At 47.2% G+C, this 22,679-nt stretch overlaps 1 protein-coding gene across 1 annotated transcript in view; it reads left to right on the plus strand.

Moving 5' to 3' along the window:
* LOC144824202 (dynein axonemal heavy chain 11-like) overlaps nt 1-22,679 on the plus strand; it is a 3,356,387-nt gene that overhangs the window by 2,328,812 nt on the left and 1,004,896 nt on the right. Inside the window, exon 65 of the mRNA XM_078683354.1 lies at nt 3,290-3,432. Within this exon, the coding sequence (XP_078539480.1) occupies nt 3,290-3,432 (143 nt within the window). The remainder of the gene's footprint in view (nt 1-3,289; nt 3,433-22,679) is intronic.

The raw sequence follows: 22,679 nt of genomic DNA on the forward strand, positions 1-22,679 counted from the left end.
AGGGTGGAGTTGGAGTTGGAGGGTGGAGTTGGAGTTGGAGTGATACTCGATCTACGAAAGTTCCATTCCTAAGGGTCTGCATCTTGTTCACGTTCTGAACACAATGATATAATCTTGAAATGGGTTCTGAAAAAGAACAACTTATTTTTCTGAGTTTTCTTTTTACTAATCTGCCATTCCTGGGCTTAATATGTTCACAGAAGGGTTTAGACATGTTTAAGCCGTACATACTGGCTTTAATGACTGGGACATTCCATATGGGCATGTATTCCTTATTCAAAAGGTACACTACCTCTACTGTCAAATGCACACGGATTGATGTGCGTGCTAACATACAATATTCTAGTATCAATGAATACTGAATAATAACCTGAGCTGAGGCAAGGAATTAATTTATGTGACGTGCAGTGCAATGGTTTGCAACATTTTTGGATGTATGGCCTAGCCTGCTTGAGTTATAGGCCGGTGTGGTTCCTTATGGACTCGTATACATTTTAGAGGCATGTTAAGATACCCATTCTAGCACTTCTAGTGCCTTGTTTATTTTTGGGGAAAGTTTTATATAGCGCTGGCTAGACCCGGAGGTATCGGAGCGCTTTACATGAGGAACAATAAAATATAGTTACAAGGTTACAACAATAAAATAAAGTAATACAGTTACATCAATAAAATAGGGCATTGTGAAAGTACATCGAACAAGTCCATGGGGAATAGAAGGAGGAGGGGGAGAATCAAGGGTGTGGAAAAACAATCAGGACAGAGTGGACCAGCAACGGAAGATGGAGATTGAGGGGGGGACCAGGTACGAAAAATAAGTGCAGGTAGCGGTGGACGAGGGGGTGGATTGTGGGGTGGACATAAGTTTGGCGCAAGAGGTGGCGCTAGGTTTTCGACCTTTCCAAGCTTTATATGCAATAAATCTGCATGCTTCATAAGAAAGTCGAAGCATCTGTCCAATAGTTATGACATGACACTAAAAACCATTTATACAGCATTTACTAATAAGTGTTTATTATTACCCAAAGTAAGACTCTTACATACCAACCTTGAAAACATTAAGGTTCCACATGTATGTCTTGTTCTTTGCATGCAGCTCCTTGACGCATGGTCATAACACACAAAGCTATATGACAAGGAATTTAACTGGTGGCCTGCAGGTAATACAAGAATCTCTGCAACAAAAACTGTAACCAACTAAGCTATCTACATAAAAACAAATCTTTGCCATACCGTGCTTTCCAACAAGCATATTGACCCTCGAGGCAATTTTATGGCGAGCTGAACCTTTGATTAGAATGTGCTCTGATCTTTCTAGCAAGTGCATTAACCTCCTCCAGCATATGTGCACTTCAGGCATCAGAAGGGCCTCTAATGTGGAAGACTTAGACTCTGCCAGGATGGATCTTATCTACTATCTAAACAGATGCCAAGAGATAGAAAGATTCACTGCCAGCCTAGATGAATGAATAGAGACTATACCAGTAGCAGTGACCTGAAAGGATTCCTTATTCACTATATAAAAAAAAACTATGGTTGTTGATATTTTGTTATAAGGATGATGTGTGTGTACACCCACAGAATATATGGACAGGGGCTTGGTAGCTCCGAAGTGGTTCCATGTGTGTGACATGTATGTTCAAACTAGTCTCTGATTTTTGCCATCAAAGCTTTGTATGCTGGAACTTTTAAGAACCCTTACTTGTAATGATAACAGGGAACTACAAGTCCCAGAATGCAAAAGCATTGCCAGCTAAAATGCCGAACTGTCTGAAAGTGTAAGACATTCAGTGGAGCCTCCTGTCACTGGGTTATGCCTGCTTTCCCATACGAAACAGGGGGTTCAAATGCATCAAACTACTCAGTAAAAGTTTTTTTAAAAAGTGTTGCCTTTTAGGTCTTTTTTGTTTGAGGTTAATCATATAATTAGCGGAGAGGGCAGGGATTTACATTCAAGTAAAAATGCTTAATTTAGATTGCTGATGAGCTAAGATTTTAAGTCATTTAATACAAAAAGCCCCACATCCTCGACCATTAGTTGTACAGTGGACTCTCAACTGTGCAAGATCAAAGGGGAAAATCAAAGAGGAAACCATACACCCTGCCTCCACATCCCTGCTGGAAGACTTGCAGAGAAGCACCACAAGATTGCTGTGTCCTGGAGACCAGAGCTGCTGTCTGGGACTCTTGTGGAGCTCAGCCCAGGATGCATAATGAATCTGTGCAGGTCGGGTGAAAAGTGCTGCCAAAGCACAAGAAAATGAGAGGGGCACCACCTGTGTCAAGACAAGGTCCCCATGCGTACTGGTTCCCTCCTTCTTCGAGAAGTTCCGGTACTCAAGGGGAGAAAATTATAAAGTGCTGGTACTCGGTACCAATGAGTAGAGGCCCATTTAAGGCACTGATTATTAAGGTTTAATGGGCCCCTCAGGGCTCTGGGTCCCGGGGCCACAGCACCTGCTGCTCCAGTGCTTAGCTATCCCCCTATGAAGTGAGTTGAATTGTGAAGATCGAAAGCAATATGTGCAGCTATTTAATACTACGGCGAGTGATGTTTACAGTGCTGTACATTTTGCCTGGGAAGATGAGGAGCGTCGTTTAATTGTAATGAGCAAGGGGGAGGATAATTTGTCGCTGAACATTCTGAAAATGTCTTCATGAACAATAGGACTTTATCTCAATCGACTGATTATACCACATGTTCAATGTAAAATGACAACATTCAGTACTGTGACATATTCGTAAATACCATTTTGCGCTCCACTGCTCTCTAACTAGGTGTGCAAGAACTTCTTGAGCAAAGAAAAAGGTTAATGCATTTTTATATATGGAAATTTAGCCTGTAGAACAATATATTTTGTCATCATGACCTGCTTTCAGCTGAACCTTTTTTCTAGTGCAAGCAACCTCACACGATGTGTTTGAAATACACCTCACATATTATATAAGGGGTGCTGCAATACCGTGATTACCGCTTCCTCCAGTTCAGAGCCTGAACACTACCACTCAGAAGATTGAGTCGAACAACCAATCTGTATTTACTATGCCAAAAAGAAACTATATTCTTCTATAGTCATTTCCTAATACTATAGAAAGTGACAGATGGCTTATTCAACTTGCTACTAAAGCTATTGAATAGGCTGTCAATCCCCAAAGTAAACATGCATTGTGCATATCCATTTGTTGGTTTGTTTATCCTAAATATATTATTATGGCATAAATAATGTTTGTTACACCTACAAAAGTGGGCACGTGCAAATACTTCGTAATATTGAAACTATTTTTATTTCAGGTGATATTCCAGATTTATTTAGTGAAGAAGAGGTTGACAGCATCATTTCCTCAACAAAGATGGAATTGCGCGGGCTGGGACTGGCGGATTCTAGGGACAACTGCTGGCAGTTTTTTATTGACAGAATTCGTCGTCAGTTAAAGGTGAGCGATTAAAGGGCTGACAGAAAAACAATTTTAATTTTAAAAGGCGATTTTCCTACGTGCAAGCCTAATGAGAAGATTAGCATAAGAATACACATTATGCTTCTACATGGGTATAATCTATGCGTTTTGGTAAGCACATACATTAGCACATACATTTGTGCCTGATACACACATTCTCCTTGCATGAGAGAATGTGTATATGAATGTGTAAAGTAATCTCATATAGTTTTGACTTATGTCTATTTACAATATCTATGCCTCCTCAAGGTATGCATCTATAGGGCTGGAAAATCAGCAGATGTCTTTCTCACATCGCAGTATATTTTTCTTTCAGTAAAATCATTTGTACGTGTTTTCCTATACACACCATATAGCCTGAGAGGGCCGGTCAAACAGTTATGTGCACTTTAGAGCGGATCATCTACTCCTCCTCCTGGCCCCTGCTCTGGCAGTCCAGCCCCACCCACACCAGTAAACAGAAAACAAAAATGATAATATCTGAAAGAGACATCTAGCTGCAGAGTGCTTACCTTTGAACCTCCAGGCATCAGGCTGGATATGAAAGATTTTTCTTAACAGTACCCCTGCGCGCCGGTAGGTGGCGTCGATCAACTCTGCGTGATGTCGTTAGCATAGTGATTGTCGTCGTGGTGACATCTGCACTGTCAATGTAACCACCACTCTGGTGCACTGACGTCAGTTCTTTTCTTTCCACACCAGCCGGCGCCAATCCGTTGAAGAGAGCTACCCCCTGTAATTTTTTGACAGACTTTTTTTTTACTTCTTTGGTGTGTAAGGAGTCATGTTGAGTAAGAAGACGTTGGAGTTCAAGCTATGTGGCGCCTGCCAGCGCGCCATGTCGGTCACGGACCACCGCTTAGTGTGTCTCTGGTGCCTGGAGCGCAACCATGACTCAAAGTCATCCTCTGACTGCCGGGCCATGGCGCCGAAGGCTTTGAGGGAGCAGCCCCTAAAGCTGCTCACGGCCCAGTGCCCAGCACCGTGGAGGTTGCCTCGCCTACTCTCAGTCGAGAGGAAGGTCCAAGCACCACGCTGGTGAATCAAAGTCCTCTTCGCTGAAGTTATCCAAGTCAAGTAAGAGGCACCACAAACAACACAAGAAGTAGAAGCGTGCTTTGACTTTACCCCGCCCGTCTCATGACACGGCGGAGGAACCTCGGTGTGCGAGGCCCTGCTCTGCAGAGCAGGTGCCTGGGTCGGCCCCACACTTCTCTGCCTTTCCGGGTCCTGGAGAACCCCCCCGCCCAGCTTAAAGAGTTTTATAACACCATGTGTACCATATTTGGGAGGTCTGACCGTGCCGGCACACCTTCAGGCCCTGCAGGCTCAGATAATGGAGGAGTCTCCGTGGAGTCTGCACCTGCGGCTCCCATACCGGAGCCACGGCCTCTGATTGGACCCTTTCCCAGGCCCGGACTGGTGCCATTCGCACCGCCACAGTGACATTCCCCGGCATTGCATACAGCACCGAGGCCCTCTGCGCTGTCCACCGGCAGTGCCTCCCCAATTCTCATACCCAAAGACAACGAGATCGACGCTGACGGAGCCGTATGGCGCCATGTCGTTCAACCGGCCCTATTCTGAAAGTTAGGGATGGATGAAGAGGATTGGGAGGAGGAGCAGGATCCCTTAGAAATCCAGCAAACACAAGAGATGGACTGGTATGAGGAACTGGGTGATGACAGTCATTTGGACATCTCCCTAGACTCTGCCATGGTGTCTCCACCTACCCTGGCTACGGAGGAGGGTGGCATCATTTGCTATGGTGGTGCGCAGGGCTGCAGAGGTCCTGGACCTTCAGCTCCCTACGGTGGCAGTCAAGACTAATGTCTTGACAGAGATCCTGCAGCCTGGGGTCTCCAGCTCAGAACCCTTGCTGCCTTTTAATGAGATCTTAACGGATGTCTTTCTGGGCAACAGGTCCAAATCCAGCACAGGGGCTCCTGTGAACAGCACGATTGTCTGCCGCCATCGACCTGTGCCGGGTGATCCACTTTTCCTCACCACTCACTCCACCCCACAAAGCTTGGTGGTCCAAGCTTCCACTTTCTGTGGTGTGTTCCCTTCCGCAACCCCGGACAGGGAATCCAAGAGACTGGAGAGTTTTGGAAAGACAATTTTTTCTTCTGCCAGTCTTACTTTGCCGTTGGTGAACACTGCATGCCTTTTTGGCCATTATTCTCATTCTATATGGGACACAGTTGGTCAGGTGCTGCCCAGGTTCTCGGAGGAGGATCGGGCTCTACTCTCCGAAGCAATTGATGTCGAGAGAGACGCAGCAAAGTTCGCCATCAGATTTGGCTTGAACATGACAGACTTGCTGGGCAGGACCGATTTCCACGATGGTGGCAGTCCGTCGCCAGACCTGGCTGAGAAGGTCCGGATTTTCGGAGGATGTACAAGCTAACTTCATGAACATGCCGTTCGATGGCTTCCGTCTCCTCGGAGGCAAGGCAGATGCTGTCCTTGAGTGTTTCAAGTACTCACAGGCCACGGCCAAGTCCTTGGGCCTCACCGCAGCTTCCTGGCAGGCATCTGTTTTTCGCTCCCTTCTTGGTTAAGGAAGGGGCTAAAAACCGCACCAACCCTATTTCAGCCTGAGTGCCCTGCAACCTCAGCAGCCTCTGCGGGGCCGTGGACACAGTTCACCCCGACCCAGAAGTTGAGCCAAGCCACCACCCCCTCCTCCACCACAAAACCTTCCTAGTCCTATCCTCCAGGATCATCTACAGCCAGTTGGTGGCAGAGTACGCCATCATCTGTAACACTGGGTAGGCATCACGTAGGTGGGTGCTGCAAATAGTCAGAAGGGGTTACTCCCTTCCCTTTGAGACTATCCCTCCATCCATGCCTCTAGTACACGATCGGCTGACGGAAGATCACCTGACCCTGCTTCACGAGGAAGTCAAGACTCTCTTGGCCAGGGGAGCTATAGAGAGGCTGTGGTTGTTATTCCCGCTATTTTCTGGTCCCAAAGAAGAACGGGAGCCTTTGTCCTATCTTAGACCTCAGAGCCCTAAACTACTTCCTCAAAAAGGGGAAGTTCAAGATGCTCACACTAAATCAGGTTCTGTCTGTCTTCGACCCAGAAGACTGGTTGGTAGCGTTGGACTTACAGGATGCCTATTTTCATATTCCCGTCCTGCCTTCCCATCTGTGCTACCTGCGGTTTACGGTAGGCCACAAGCACTTTCAATTTGCAGTGCTCCCTTTTGGCCTCACCAGTGCCCCATGGGAGTTCACAAAGGTGATGGCGGTGGTTGCAGCCCATCTGCCGAGATCAGGGGTTCCAGTCTTGCCCTATCTAGACGACTGGTTGTTGAGGGCGGGCTCTCCCCAAATAGCAATCTCCCACCTCCAGACCACGGCGAACCTCCCGCATTCACTGGGGTTTACTATCAACGTGCCAAAGGCACACCTGACCCCCCCTCTCTTATGCTCCCTTTCATTGGAGTGGTTCTGGACACCGTGCGGTTTCAGGTTTATCCTCCTGAACAGTGAGTCAAGGATATTCAGGCTATGATACTAATGTTTCAGCCTCTATCGTGGATTTCGGTGAGAATGACTCAGGAGCTGTTAGGCCTCATGGCTTCCTGCATCCTGCTGGCGAACCATGCATGGTGGCACATGAGTTCCAATGGGCACAGCATTGGGCAAATCTCACCAACCTGGTTCATATTTCGGAGGGCACTGTGAAAGACCTGCAGTGGTGGCTCACAGACCGCGATTGGATCAAGGGCAGATCCCTTCCCTTCCCCAACCAGACCTTACAGTAATGACGGATGCATCCTTTCTGGGATGGGGTGGCCATCGGGGGGAGGTGGAGATCAGAGGACTCTGGTCTCAGGTGAAAGCCAAGCTCCATATCAATCTGTTGGAGCTTCGGGCGATCTGTCTGGCACTGATAGCCTTTTTAGCGTCAATAAAGGGAAGGCTGATATAGGTGTCCACGGACAACACTACCGCCATGTGGTACTGCAACAAACAGGGCTGAGTGGGGCCATGGACTCTTTATCAAGAGGCCCTGCGCCTCTGAACTTCGCTGGAACTACAGGGCATTTCCCTGGTAGTTCAACACCTGGCCGGTTCTCTGAATCCCAGGGTGGACGAGCTCAGCCAGCCGAAGGTGCCTTGCGGATCACGAGTGGCGTCTCCATCCTGAGATGGTTCAAGGTCTCTTTCAGCGGTGGGGAGAGCCTTGGTTAGATCTATTCAGCTCTGAAGACAACACACAATGTCAGCAGTTTTGCACATTGGAGTTTTCAATGTGGCTCTTGCTCTGCGCTTTTCGTCATGAGTGGAGCTCAGGCCTCCTATTCGCCTTTCCGCCCATACCACTCCTGCCCAGAGTGCTTAAGAAGATCAGGAGCGACCGGGCACAAGTTATTCTTGTGGCTCCAGACTGGGCACTGAGAGTTTGGTATCCCGAGCCTCTAAACATAAGCCTCGATCCTCAGATCAGGCTTCCCCTTCGGGAGGATCTTCTGTCGCAGCACCAGAGGAGGGTTCTCCACCCAAACCTGTCCATTCTCCGCCTCCTTGCGTGGAGATTGAGTGGCGACACTCGACAGCTTTTGACCGCCCTCCCGAAGTCTGTGAATTTATTCTGGCAGCCAGGCATCCCTCCATGAAATCGGTATACAGATGCCGATTAAACACATTTTGTAAATATTGTACAGAAAGGTCCATTGACCCCTTGTCTTCCTCTCTAGCAGATATTGTTTTGTTTATCCTTTCCTTGGCCCAGCAGGGCTCTGTCTTGGGCACTCTGAAGGGCTATCTTTCGGCCCTCTCAGCTTTTCTTTGGCTACCAGATCATCCTTCACTTTTCAAGTCCCCTCTGGTGCAGAGGTTTTTGAGGGCTTAACCCCCTTGTTTCCCCTTTCTCCTTTTCTTATGCCCCAATGGGACCTTAATTTGGTCCTCACCTTATTGATGTGTGCACCGTGTGAGCCGATGCACAACTGCCTTTTACGGTTGCTCACCATCAAAACAGCATTCTTGGTGGCAATTACCTCTGCTAGGAGGGTGAGTGAACTGCAGGAACTGTTGTCACCGCCTTCTTACCTGACAGTTTTTCCGGAAAAAGTGGTACTGAGAACTAGGGCCTCCTTTTTGCCCAAGGTTGTAACTCCCTTTCATCTGGGACAGTCAGTTACCCTGCCCACCTTCTATGTGCCTCTGCATCCTTCCTAGAAAGAGGAGCGTCTCCACCGCCTGGACCCAAAAAGAGCACTATCATTCGATCTCGATCACACTAGAGAGTTCCAGTTGGATGATCAACTCTATGTATGTGGGAGCAAAGAAGGGAAGTGCGGTTCAAAAGAGGACCATCTCCTGTTGGGTCATCCTCTGTATAAATGCTATGCCTTGGCTAAGAAGCAGCCTCCTGAGGGCCTTAGGGCTGATCCCACCAGGGCTAAGGCAACTACCACAGCCCTCCAGAGTGGAGTTCCAACCGCTGATATCTGTCAAGCTGCCACGTGGGCTTCTCGGCACACGTTTGCTAGACACTACTGCCTGGATTCTCAGGTTCTCAGAGAAGGCCTTTTTGGCCACTCTGTCCTGCAGGATTTTCTGGTTTAGAACATTTCCGCAGTCCCTCCTCCGGGGAAGGTATTGCTGGGGTATCTGTTCAAAGGTAAGGAATCTGTGGCTAGATGTCTCTATCAGATGGACAAGTTACTTACCTTTGGTAACACCTTATCTGGTAGAGACATGATCTAGCCGCAGATTCCTTACTGACCCACCCATTCTCCCCGCACTGTGGAATTGGTTTTAGTGTCAGGGCTGATCCCCTTTCAGGGCTCTAGCTTCTTTTGTAACACACCATCCATGATGAGTCACTTCATGGCTCTGGCGTGGAATGATGTGAAAAGTACTGACGTCAGCGCACAAGAGTGGCGGTTATATTGACGACATGGATGTCACGACGATGATGATCACAACGCCGACAAAGTCATGCAGAGTCAACCAATGCCGCCTACTGATGAGCAGGTGTACTGCTAAGAAAACCTGACCCCTGGAAGTTAAAAGGTAAAGATTCTGTGCCTAGATTATGTCTCTACCAGATAAGGCGTTACCGAAGGTAAGTAACTTGTCCAACGTTGGTTATTATCATTTTAGTTTTCCTTTAACTACTGCTCGCAGAGCAGTGAGGAGATGCTTCTCCGCCACAGCGGAGGAGCTGTCTGTAGATAATTGTTTCTTTCCTAAGCATGATAAGCAGTCTGTGCCAAAATCTAGGCCCCAGATATGAAAAGGCAAGGCCACCCTCTTTGGCCTTGCAAATCTTAGAAATAAAAGATTTTCAGCCGAGCAGTGTGACATGCAGGCTGAAACAGAGGACCGATTTAAGTTTAGATAGGGCCAGAGCCATGAAAAAGCATTAGAACAAACTCACAAGATTTCACTATATTGAATAGGAAGCAGGAGTGATTTCACAAAAAGTGGCAAAGCAGAAGTACAGGGTGATAAATGAAAAAGGATGGTTACTGGGATGGTTACTGCTGTGCTTTGAACAGTCTGGATGTGCTTCACTTGGTAAGTAGGAATCCTCAAATAAAGGTAATTTCTATAGTCAATATATAGCAGACTAAGAGCATGATGGCATTTTAGAGCAGGAAACAGAAAATAAATTCAGATATAATTAAAGCAATTGGCAGCACCTTTTTGCACTTAAGCAGAAAGGAAAGAGAAGAATCGAAGAGAACACCAATATTTCCCACATAATTGCGTGGATTAAGGGCTTGGGCCAAGTGTGAGGGCCAACCAACCAAAAGCCCACACAGAGGGCGGACCACCTAACACCAGCATGTCCATAGTAAGGTTTAACCAGTTTGTACTCATCCAGTTGGCAACTTCAGTCAATCAGGCATGACAATTGCCTTGACAAGACAGCAGCATTCCTGTCGAAATGAAGTACCAAGTGGATATTGTCTGTATAAGACAAGGAGAAAGCGTAAGAGGGAATGAGATAAAGTCCAGGGACAGTTTAAAGATTGAAACGTGTGGGACTCCGAGATGGGCCTTGAGGAACTCTGAAAGGCAAAAGAATGAATTCAGATTGAAAGGGAAGGAGGTGGAAAATTGGAACACGCTGCTCCAGGAAGGAAGAAACCATTGGCAAAGCTATTCCTTGCGTACAGCATATGCGCACGTGAGAAAGTAAAAGTGTATGGGAAACAACATCAAAGGCTGATGATGGGTTGAGAGTATCAGGGTGGTACAGCCACCGTGATCTAGAATCATTGTCAGCTTATCAACAACAGTCATAATGCAACCAGATAATGCAAAACTGTGAAGGATCCAAACTAGCATGTGAACGGATAAAATACTAGAGTTGACTATTGACATGTTTCTCTACCACCTTTACAGGCAGAAGTAAGCGAAAGATAGGCCTGTAAATAGACAACTTTAAAAAGTTTGCTGATGTTTATTTCAATCGAGAAGCCACCAATGCCTTCTTTCAATCAACTGGAATCATTGCTTCATAAGAGAACGATTGCAAAGAGATTGTAAGATTAGGCCATTTGTAAGGACTACTCTATGCAAAATACAGAAAGGTCTTTATTAGCATAGAAATAATTTGGTACAAAGAGTTAAGAAAACTCAGAGAGGCCATAAGGGGGGACAACTGAGAAGGGCCAAAGCCAAGTTGTCTGTTCATCTATAGGAACCTCTTAAAATTTGCAAATTAGATTTAAAATTGTACCGTAAAAAATATAAGCAAAGGCCACAGATGAGTGGGTTGATTGATTGCAGGTGCTTAGCAGTCAGAAGAAGCATTAACCTTGGAAAACATAATCCTAGCCTAACCTCGATGGTAGTTTCTTTCAAGGTGCACAGGTGACCCATGGGCCAGCGGTTATCTCTAAATTTAGCAGACAGAAGTGCGTTAGGGGAGGCAGGTAATATTCTCTGCCACCATGACATACAGAGTACCATCCGCCAAAGCCTAACTGAGACCCTAAGTAATGCTCTTTTCGTTTTTACTGCAGGTATCCAAACAGTATAGATCAGTATTTCATTTATTATTTTCAACAAACATTTCCCTCTGAAAAAAACATTTTTCAGGCGAATACACTAAAATAAACATGCTCTATAAAAAATAACGGGCTATATATGTGATGTGCTTCTAAATTTCTTTTGGCAATGTGCAGCAAGGCAGTTGGCCACTGGGCCTAGCCTCCAGCCAGGCCCTGCGCCGAACCCTACCATGGTTGGCCAAACCTTTGCTGTGCTTGACTTTCTGTAATGTGCAGTGGGGGGTGGAGGAATTCCTGGCTTCCAACCAGACCCTGCACCCAACCCCATCTCAGGTGCACAATACCCCACTGTTCAAGACCTTCTGCTGTTGGCCTTTGGCCGTGCACATTGGGGAGTTGGATTATCGGCCTGACCTGTGACCAAGCTCTGTGTCCAAACCCCACTGGCGGCTATCTCCCTGTTGAACACCACTTTTGGCCACACACAGTGGGGAGCTGGCTGTAGGGTCTGGCCTGCGGCGTGGCCTTGCACAAAAGCCTCTGTTGGAAGCCAAATCCTGCTGTGCATGACCTTCAGCCATGTGCACAAAGGTGTCGGCCATCTGTGCCCAACACAGCTGCAGGCAGCCAACCCCTTTGAATGGCTGGCTGCAGGCCATGCCCTACACCCAACCCCTGTGTATTCCCAGAACTCCACAGACACACAACCACATTTTGTTTTAGCTTATGCGAGAGCCGCATCTGGTCCTACAGGAGTACTGCAGTACCCACAACAAATGGCTCATGGGGTTGGTCCCAGGATCCCAGCCCGTAAGTTCCAGGGGGTCATGGTCTTCCTGCCCTACCCCCTACTATACTATTGTTTCAGAGAATTGGGACCCAAGCATAATCAAATACTCCAGTATTAAAAAATAAATAAAAATGCAAGTACGTCTACGATCTCCGACCTTGGATATGGAATCCTTAGTAGCAAGAGGTTTTCACGAGACCCAAAGTCTCCCCCACACATTGCCCAGCCTCAAACTCCATCTTACGCAGGCTATGGGGAGAGAAGCCCTCAACAGAATTCTAGCTGCAAGACTACATCCCCTCCCTCTCAAAGATCTATATCCAACTGGGAAAGTAAGGTCAGCCATTACGGAGTGCCCCCTTTGCAACTACAAACGCGAGTCTTTAGGCCATGTTCTACTCTGCTGTCCGGCCCTGCGTCTAGCCCGCAGACTCTACCTTAGACCAATTCTACTCCAACTGGGCACTCACACTGCACAGGAGGCAGTCCTTTGCCTCTACACATTGGACACAGTAAAGCACATGGGCAAATTTGGCAAATTTGTCCACCTAACCCGCCTAAAACTGATGGGCACTTCACCCTAGGCTGCTCGGCTGGTACTGCTGGGAATGCCGTTCGGCCCCCTTCTTAAAATAGACTGACTTAACACAAAAAGACTGATGTAATATAAAAGACTGATCAACACTTGGCTGTTTTTACCCAATTAAGTAAAGAGAATCTTAACACTGCATTATACATACACTTGCTTTTAAAGATTTTTTTTGACTTTATACTGTTTTTATATAAACTGTATTTTTGTAATGGTTTTAAGTAACCACACAAATAAAGAATTCATTCATTCATTCATTCATTCATTCATTCATACTATACTATTGTTAAAACATTTTCAGGATACGGGGACAGAGCTCCTGGTCCTGTAATAAGTTGCAACATTTTCTTCTCGTTGTTACCGACCATTCAGATCACTTCATACTGTAAATAAATATTGGTACAATGGGACTCAGGCCATTGTTAGCTCTGGTTTTCGGAGGAGGGGGCAGAAACATGGCGGCAGTAGGCTGACTGCCGTAGTGCTCCGCTCTGACACTTTCATGAGTGCCACGGCTTCTCTTGTTCGCTTTTGTCCGCTAGCGCATGTTTTTTTTTTGAGAGATGCGGAGTAGTTTATGGAAACGCTAACGTGGGTTATTATTATATATTTTCCCATTTCCCGTTTACCTTTAAGTTTTGGGGACCTGGCTTTCTGTCCGGCCCCGCCTCGATGTGCCTGGTTCTCGGCGTGGAGGTGGCAGGCTTGGAGGCTGACGGCAGGAAACGCCCAGCGAGAGAGCAGCAGGCATCGGAGCTGCTGCGCTGGAGCCAGGCCGCCCTGGAGCTCCGGAGGGCCAGACACATACGGAGTCTCCGTAGAGACTCCCCTACGAGCAAAAGTGGAGAAAGTTTGTTCATTTCCAGCACCTCCAACGCCGCACCAAGCCCCTCAAATACGGGAGTTTACACCGGATTGCCTGCGCGAGGACGACTACAGGGCAACGTGGCTGACAGCATAACGGAGGTGAAAGGGAAGGAGGGTGGGCTGGAAGTAGTTGAAACATCCCCTTTGTACATTAAAGCGGCAGGGTCGCATAAAGCAAGTCAAAGCCAAAGTAAGGGTTCAGCGAAAGGGCTGGGAGAGGGGAAGTATCCCCGCAAAAAGAGGGGCAAGGGGGGAGTCGTCAGTAGCCTCAGTAGCTTCAGTAGCTGGTTCTGGGGGGCCTTCTGAAACTCTCACTCGACAACCTTTCGACCAAACCCCAGTAAAGACGTCTTCATACCTCTCGGCAGAGGTGAAGGCTAAGAGGGGAAGAAAGTACAGTAAGGTGGCAAAACCTCCCCCAGCTTCTAGTTCAAAGAGTACTCCCTCGCTGCGCTCTTTCTTCAAAGTGGTCCCGCAGGTGTTAGAAATAAGTCAAGACTGCCTGTTGATGAAAAGCAATACTACTGAGCTATCTATGCAAAATAGCGGAATGACATCTCTGGTGCAAGATCTCCCTAGCGGATCAGTGGGACTAACTTCGGTTGTAGATTCTGACGCTCAATTGCACTCCAGTGTTAGGGCAGGGGGGGTCCATCAGTTCCAGACTTATCTAGTAGACGGGCGGAAGTTTCAGCAGCAGTCCATGAAGTGGATACACCGGGGACAATATTAGTTGAAGTTGCAGCTTTGCCTTCCTCTCCCACCCCAGATAACAACGGGGGCAAAGACCTCTCAACAACAACCATGGAGAATAGTGAGGAAATGGCTACATCGCTACTTCCTGGGCCTTTTCTGGCCCCTAGCTCCACTGATGGTGTTTCTTTTTGCCCAGAAGAGAGTGGAGCTTTGGACCCTAGTTCTACCCCCATTTCTGCTGCTTCTTTGCAGTTAATGTTCGCGGCATTATCGGCCGAGATCAAGCGAGGCTTCGAGGAATCTGCCTCCAATCAAAGAGACATAAGAAGCTTTTGCGAGTCCCTGGATGGAAAAATCGATGGCCTCTCTGCAAGAACTCAAGCCTTAGAAGAGCCTGTGGGGCAATCCTAGCGAATTTTCACACGTATACTCTTAAAGAACAAATTTTGAATCTTGCCCTGAAACAAAAATCTTTAGCAGGAAGGGTTTCAACTTTCAGATACGTTCGGACCTGTCCAGATTCACTCTTGACAAACAGTGGGAGTTGGGCAGGAGAATGGGCGCTTTTCGAAAGTTAGGTGCTACGGTGCAGATGGGTTTTCCTGCGTCCCTCAAAATAATGCATAATAACAAAATGCACAACATACGATCGGTCCAGGCTGCGGATGAGCTATTATGTTCTTTGGGTAGTAGGAAAGGGCCAGTAGATTAGGACAGGCAAGCGGCTTATTTTTTCTTTCTTTTCACGGCTAGCAGGCTAATCCAGTTGTATAAGCCCCGCTTCTTGTATCTCTTGTATCTCTTGTATCTCTTACGGCAACTGGCTTAGATCTATGATGTTGCTGGGGAGTAATTTAGAATAAGCTGGGTAAATCCAAAGCTAGGGAAGGTATAATATCAAAATTTTAAGGATGAAATAACAAATCACGGCAAAAAATAAAAAATAAAAAAATATATAAAAAAGAAAAACAAAAAATGTATAAAAAAAGGGCGAAGTTGAACATAAGTAAATAGATATAAGAGGCACTTATGGGGGGTCTGCGTAGAGTAGGGGCACCTTCTTCCGGTACTTCCGGATAGTGAATACAAGGGTTTCTCATGGGAGGGGGGGTCTCTGGGGGATTTACGGGGGGGTGATGGGTTGGGATAAAAAAGGAAAAAAATACTCGTTCTTAATTGAGCTCCAATCAAAGTTTATTAGGGAATCTATTCCGGTTTGGCAGTTAGACAGGACACCGTTTCATTCGTTAACATTTTCTGTTACCATCTACTCTCAGTGCTATGAGTAAGCTCAGGATCTTCTCCTGGAATGTAAATGGTCTTCGCGCCAAACCTCGAGCAAATAAAATTCTGCAGTACCTACGTGACGTAGATGCGGGGATCATTATACTCCAGGAGACACATTTAATTGAAGATGAGATGCTTGAGCTAGTGAAGAAGAATAGGTGGTTAGATACCCTCAGTCTCTACCTCCCAATCGCTAAATATAAGGGGTGTGTCTATCTTGTTTAAAAACCCATGAATATGAAAATCATACAGCAAAAGGTGGACACTGGCGGGAGATGGGCCATTGCAGCGGTCGAGATGGGAGGCATAGCTTTAACACCACAAAACCTTCCTAGTCCTATCCTCCAGGATCATCTACAGCCAGTTGGTGGCAGAGTACGCCATCATCTGTAACACTGGGTAGGCATCACGTAGGTGGGTGCTGCAAATAGTCCGAAGGGGTTACTCCCTTCCCTTTGAGACTATCCCTCCATCCATGCCTCTAGTACACGATCGGCTGACGGAAGATCACCTGACCCTGCTTCACGAGGAAGTCAAGACTCTCTTGGCCAGGGGAGCTATAGAGAGGCTGTGGTTGTTATTCCCGCTATTTTCTGGTCCCAAAGAAGAACGGGAGCCTTTGTCCTATCTTAGACCTCAGAGCCCTAAACTACTTCCTCAAAAAGGGGAAGTTCAAGATGCTCACACTAAATCAGGTTCTGTCTGTCTTCGACCCAGAAGACTGGTTGGTAGCGTTGGACTTACAGGATGCCTATTTTCATATTCCCGTCCTGCCTTCCCATCTGTGCTACCTGCGGTTTACGGTAGGCCACAAGCACTTTCAATTTGCAGTGCTCCCTTTTGGCCTCACCAGTGCCCCTGGGTAGTTCACAAAGGTGATGGCGGTGGTTGCAGCCCATCTGCCGAGATCAGGGGTTCCAGTCTTGCCCTATCTAGACGACTGGTTGTTGAGGGCGGGCTCTCCCCAAATAGTAATCTCCCACCTCCAGACCACGGCGAACCTCCCGCATTCACTGGGGTTTACTATCAACGTGCCAAAGGCACACCTGACCCCCCCTCTCTTATGCTCCCTTTCATTGGAGTGGTTCTGGACACCGTGCGGTTTCAGGTTTATCCTCCTGAACAGTGAGTCAAGGATATTCAGGCTATGATACTAATGTTTCAGCCTCTATCGTGGATTTCGGTGAGAATGACTCAGGAGCTGTTAGGCCTCATGGCTTCCTGCATCCTGCTGGCGAACCATGCATGGTGGCACATGAGTTCCAATGGGCACAGCATTGGGCAAATCTCACCAACCTGGTTCATATTTCGGAGGGCACTGTGAAAGACCTGCAGTGGTGGCTCACAGACCGCGATTGGATCAAGGGCAGATCCCTTCCCTTCCCCAACCAGACCTTACAGTAATGACGGATGCATCCTTTCTGGGATGGGGTGGCCATCGGGGGGAGGTGGAGATCAGAGGACTCTGGTCTCAGGTGAAAGCCAAGCTCCATATCAATCTGTTGGAGCTTCGGGCGATCTGTCTGGCACTGATAGCCTTTTTAGCGTCAATAAAGGGAAGGCTGATATAGGTGTCCACGGACAACACTACCGCCATGTGGTACTGCAACAAACAGGGCTGAGTGGGGCCATGGACTCTTTATCAAGAGGCCCTGCGCCTCTGAACTTCGCTGGAACTACAGGGCATTTCCCTGGTAGTTCAACACCTGGCCGGTTCTCTGAATCCCAGGGTGGACGAGCTCAGCCAGCCGAAGGTGCCTTGCGGATCACGAGTGGCGTCTCCATCCTGAGATGGTTCAAGGTCTCTTTCAGCGGTGGGGAGAGCCTTGGTTAGATCTATTCAGCTCTGAAGACAACACACAATGTCAGCAGTTTTGCACATTGGAGTTTTCAATGTGGCTCTTGCTCGGCGCTTTTCGTCATGAGTGGAGCTCAGGCCTCCTATTCGCCTTTCCGCCCATACCACTCCTGCCCAGAGTGCTTAAGAAGATCAGGAGCGACCGGGCACAAGTTATTCTTGTGGCTCCAGACTGGGCACTGAGAGTTTGGTATCCCGAGCCTCTAAACATAAGCCTCGATCCTCAGATCAGGCTTCCCCTTCGGGAGGATCTTCTGTCGCAGCACCAGAGGAGGGTTCTCCACCCAAACCTGTCCATTCTCCGCCTCCTTGCGTGGAGATTGAGTGGCGACACTCGACAGCTTTTGACCGCCCTCCCGTAGTCTGTGAATTTATTCGGGCAGCGAGGCATCCCTCCATGAAATCGGTATACGGATGCCGATTAAACACATTTTGTAAATATTGTACAGAAAGGTCCATTGACCCCTTGTCTTCCTCTCTAGCAGATATTGTTTTGTTTATCCTTTCCTTGGCCCAGCAGGGCTCTGTCTTGGGCACTCTGAAGGGCTATCTTTCGGCCCTCTCAGCTTTTCTTTGGCTACCAGATCATCCTTCACTTTTCAAGTCCCCTCTGGTGCAGAGGTTTTTGAGGGCTTAACCCCCTTGTTTCCCCTTTCTCCTTTTCTTATGCCCCAATGGGACCTTAATTTGGTCCTCACCTTATTGATGTGTGCACCGTGTGAGCCGATGCACAACTGCCTTTTACGGTTGCTCACCATCAAAACAGCATTCTTGGTGGCAATTACCTCTGCTAGGAGGGTGAGTGAACTGCAGGAACTGTTGTCACCGCCTTCTTACCTGACAGTTTTTCCGGAAAAAGTGGTACTGAGAACTAGGGCCTCCTTTTTGCCCAAGGTTGTAACTCCCTTTCATCTGGGACAGTCAGTTACCCTGCCCACCTTCTATGTGCCTCTGCATCCTTCCTAGAAAGAGGAGCGTCTCCACCGCCTGGACCCAAAAAGAGCACTATCATTCGATCTCGATCACACTAGAGAGTTCCAGTTGGATGATCAACTCTATGTATGTGGGAGCAAAGAAGGGAAGTGCGGTTCAAAAGAGGACCATCTCCTGTTGGGTCATCCTCTGTATAAATGCTATGCCTTGGCTAAGAAGCAGCCTCCTGAGGGCCTTAGGGCTGATCCCACCAGGGCTAAGGCAACTACCACAGCCCTCCAGAGTGGAGTTCCAACCGCTGATATCTGTCAAGCTGCCACGTGGGCTTCTCGGCACACGTTTGCTAGACGCTACTGCCTGGATTCTCAGGTTCTCAGAGAAGGCCTTTTTGGCCACTCTGTCCTGCAGGATTTTCTGGTTTAGAACATTTCCGCAGTCCGTCCTCCGGGGAAGGTATTGCTGGGGTATCTGTTCAAAGGTAAGGAATCTGTGGCTAGATGTCTCTATCAGATGGACAAGTTACTTACCTTTGGTAACACCTTATCTGGTAGAGACATGATCTAGCCGCAGATTCCTTACTGACCCACCCATTCTCCCCGCACTGTGGAATTGGTTTTAGTGTCAGGGCTGATCCCCTTTCAGGGCTCTAGCTTCTTTTGTAACACACCATCCATGATGAGTCACTTCATGGCTCTGGCGTGGAATGATGTGAAAAGTACTGACGTCAGCGCACAAGAGTGGCGGTTATATTGACGACATGGATGTCACGACGATGATGATCACAACGCCGACAAAGTCATGCAGAGTCAACCAATGCCGCCTACTGATGAGCAGGTGTACTGCTAAGAAAACCTGACCCCTGGAAGTTAAAAGGTAAAGATTCTGTGCCTAGATTATGTCTCTACCAGATAAGGCGTTACCGAAGGTAAGTAACTTGTCCAACGTTGGTTATTATCATTTTAGTTTTCCTTTAACTACTGCTCGCAGAGCAGTGAGGAGATGCTTCTCCGCCACAGCGGAGGAGCTGTCTGTAGATAATTGTTTCTTTCCTAAGCATGATAAGCAGTCTGTGCCAAAATCTAGGCCCCAGATATGAAAAGGCAAGGCCACCCTCTTTGGCCTTGCAAATCTTAGAAATAAAAGATTTTCAGCCGAGCAGTGTGACATGCAGGCTGAAACAGAGGACCGATTTAAGTTTAGATAGGGCCAGAGCCATGAAAAAGCATTAGAACAAACTCACAAGATTTCACTATATTGAATAGGAAGCAGGAGTGATTTCACAAAAAGTGGCAAAGCAGAAGTACAGGGTGATAAATGAAAAAGGATGGTTACTGGGATGGTTACTGCTGTGCTTTGAACAGTCTGGATGTGCTTCACTTGGTAAGTAGGAATCCTCAAATAAAGGTAATTTCTATAGTCAATATATAGCAGACTAAGAGCATGATGGCATTTTAGAGCAGGAAACAGAAAATAAATTCAGATATAATTAAAGCAATTGGCAGCACCTTTTTGCACTTAAGCAGAAAGGAAAGAGAAGAATCGAAGAGAACACCAATATTTCCCACATAATTGCGTGGATTAAGGGCTTGGGCCAAGTGTGAGGGCCAACCAACCAAAAGCCCACACAGAGGGCGGACCACCTAACACCAGCATGTCCATAGTAAGGTATAACCAGTTTGTACTCATCCAGTTGGCAACTTCAGTCAATCAGGCATGACAATTGCCTTGACAAGACAGCAGCATTCCTGTCTAAATGAAGTACCAAGTGGATATTGTCTGTATAAGACAAGGCGAAAGCGTAAGAGGGAATGAGATAAAGTCCAGGGACAGTTTAAAGATTGAAACGTGTGGGACTCCGAGATGGGCCTTGAGGAACTCTGAAAGGCAAAAGAATGAATTCAGATTGAAAGGGAAGGAGGTGGAAAATTGGAACACGCTGCTCCAGGAAGGAAGAAACCATTGGCAAAGCTATTCCTTGCGTACAGCATATGCGCACGTGAGAAAGTAAAAGTGTATGGGAAACAACATCAAAGGCTGATGATGGGTTGAGAGTATCAGGGTGGTACAGCCACCGTGATCTAGAATCATTGTCAGCTTATCAACAACAGTCATAATGCAACCAGATAATGCAAAACTGTGAAGGATCCAAACTAGCATGTGAACGGATAAAATACTAGAGTTGACTATTGACATGTTTCTCTACCACCTTTACAGGCAGAAGTAAGCGAAAGATAGGCCTGTAAATAGACAACTTTAAAAAGTTTGCTGATGTTTATTTCAATCGAGAAGCCACCAATGCCTTCTTTCAATCAACTGGAATCATTGCTTCATAAGAGAACGATTGCAAAGAGATTGTAAGATTAGGCCATTTGTAAGGACTACTCTATGCAAAATACAGAAAGGTCTTTATTAGCATAGAAATAATTTGGTACAAAGAGTTAAGAAAACTCAGAGAGGCCATAAGGGGGGACAACTGAGAAGGGCCAAAGCCAAGTTGTCTGTTCATCTATAGGAACCTCTTAAAATTTGCAAATTAGATTTAAAATTGTACCGTAAAAAATATAAGCAAAGGCCACAGATGAGTGGGTTGATTGATTGCAGGTGCTTAGCAGTCAGAAGAAGCATTAACCTTGGAAAACATAATCCTAGCCTAACCTCGATGGTAGTTTCTTTCAAGGTGCACAGGTGACCCATGGGCCAGCGGTTATCTCTAAATTTAGCAGACAGAAGTGCGTTAGGGGAGGCAGGTAATATTCTCTGCCACCATGACATACAGAGTACCATCCGCCAAAGCCTAACTGAGACCCTAAGTAATGCTCTTTTCGTTTTTACTGCAGGTATCCAAACAGTATAGATCAGTATTTCATTTATTATTTTCAACAAACATTTCCCTCTGAAAAAAACATTTTTCAGGCGAATACACTAAAATAAACATGCTCTATAAAAAATAACGGGCTATATATGTGATGTGCTTCTAAATTTCTTTTGGCAATGTGCAGCAAGGCAGTTGGCCACTGGGCCTAGCCTCCAGCCAGGCCCTGCGCCGAACCCTACCATGGTTGGCCAAACCTTTGCTGTGCTTGACTTTCTGTAATGTGCAGTGGGGGGGGAGGAATTCCTGGCTTCCAACCAGACCCTGCACCCAACCCCATCTCAGGTGCACAATACCCCACTGTTCAAGACCTTCTGCTGTTGGCCTTTGGCCGTGCACATTGGGGAGTTGGATTATCGGCCTGACCTGTGACCAAGCTCTGTGTCCAAACCCCACTGGCGGCTATCTCCCTGTTGAACACCACTTTTGGCCACACACAGTGGGGAGCTGGCTGTAGGGTCTGGCCTGCGGCGTGGCCTTGCACAAAAGCCTCTGTTGGAAGCCAAATCCTGCTGTGCATGACCTTCAGCCATGTGCACAAAGGTGTCGGCCATCTGTGCCCAACACAGCTGCAGGCAGCCAACCCCTTTGAATGGCTGGCTGCAGGCCATGCCCTACACCCAACCCCTGTGTATTCCCAGAACTCCACAGACACACAACCACATTTTGTTTTAGCTTATGCGAGAGCCGCATCTGGTCCTACAGGAGTACTGCAGTACCCACAACAAATGGCTCATGGGGTTGGTCCCATGATCCCAGCCCGTAAGTTCCAGGGGGTCATGGTCTTCCTACCCTACCCCCTACTATACTATTGTTTCAGAGAATTGGGACCCAAGCATAATCAAATACTCCAGTATTAAAGAATAAATAAAAATGCAAGTACGTCTACGATCTCCGACCTTGGATATGGAATCCTTAGTAGCAAGAGGTTTTCACGAGACCCAAAGTCTCCCCCACACATTGCCCAGCCTCAAACTCCATCTTACGCAGGCTATGGGGAGAGAAGCCCTCAACAGAATTCTAGCTGCAAGACTACATCCCCTCCCTCTCAAAGATCTATATCCAACTGGGAAAGTAAGGTCAGCCATTACGGAGTGCCGCCTTTGCAACTACAAACGCGAGTCTTTAGGCCATGTTCTACTCTGCTGTCCGGCCCTGCGTCTAGCCCGCAGACTCTACCGTAGACCAATTCTACTCCAACTGGGCACTCACACTGCACAGGAGGCAGTCCTTTGCCTCTACACATTGGACACAGTAAAGCACATGGGCAAATTTGGCAAATTTGTCCACCTAACCCGCCTAAAACTGATGGGCACTTCACCCTAGGCTGCTCGGCTGGTACT

The sequence above is a fragment of the Lissotriton helveticus genome, chromosome 3_1, assembly GCF_964261635.1.
Source record: "Lissotriton helveticus chromosome 3_1, aLisHel1.1, whole genome shotgun sequence".
Taxonomy (NCBI): Eukaryota; Metazoa; Chordata; class Amphibia; order Caudata; family Salamandridae; genus Lissotriton; species Lissotriton helveticus.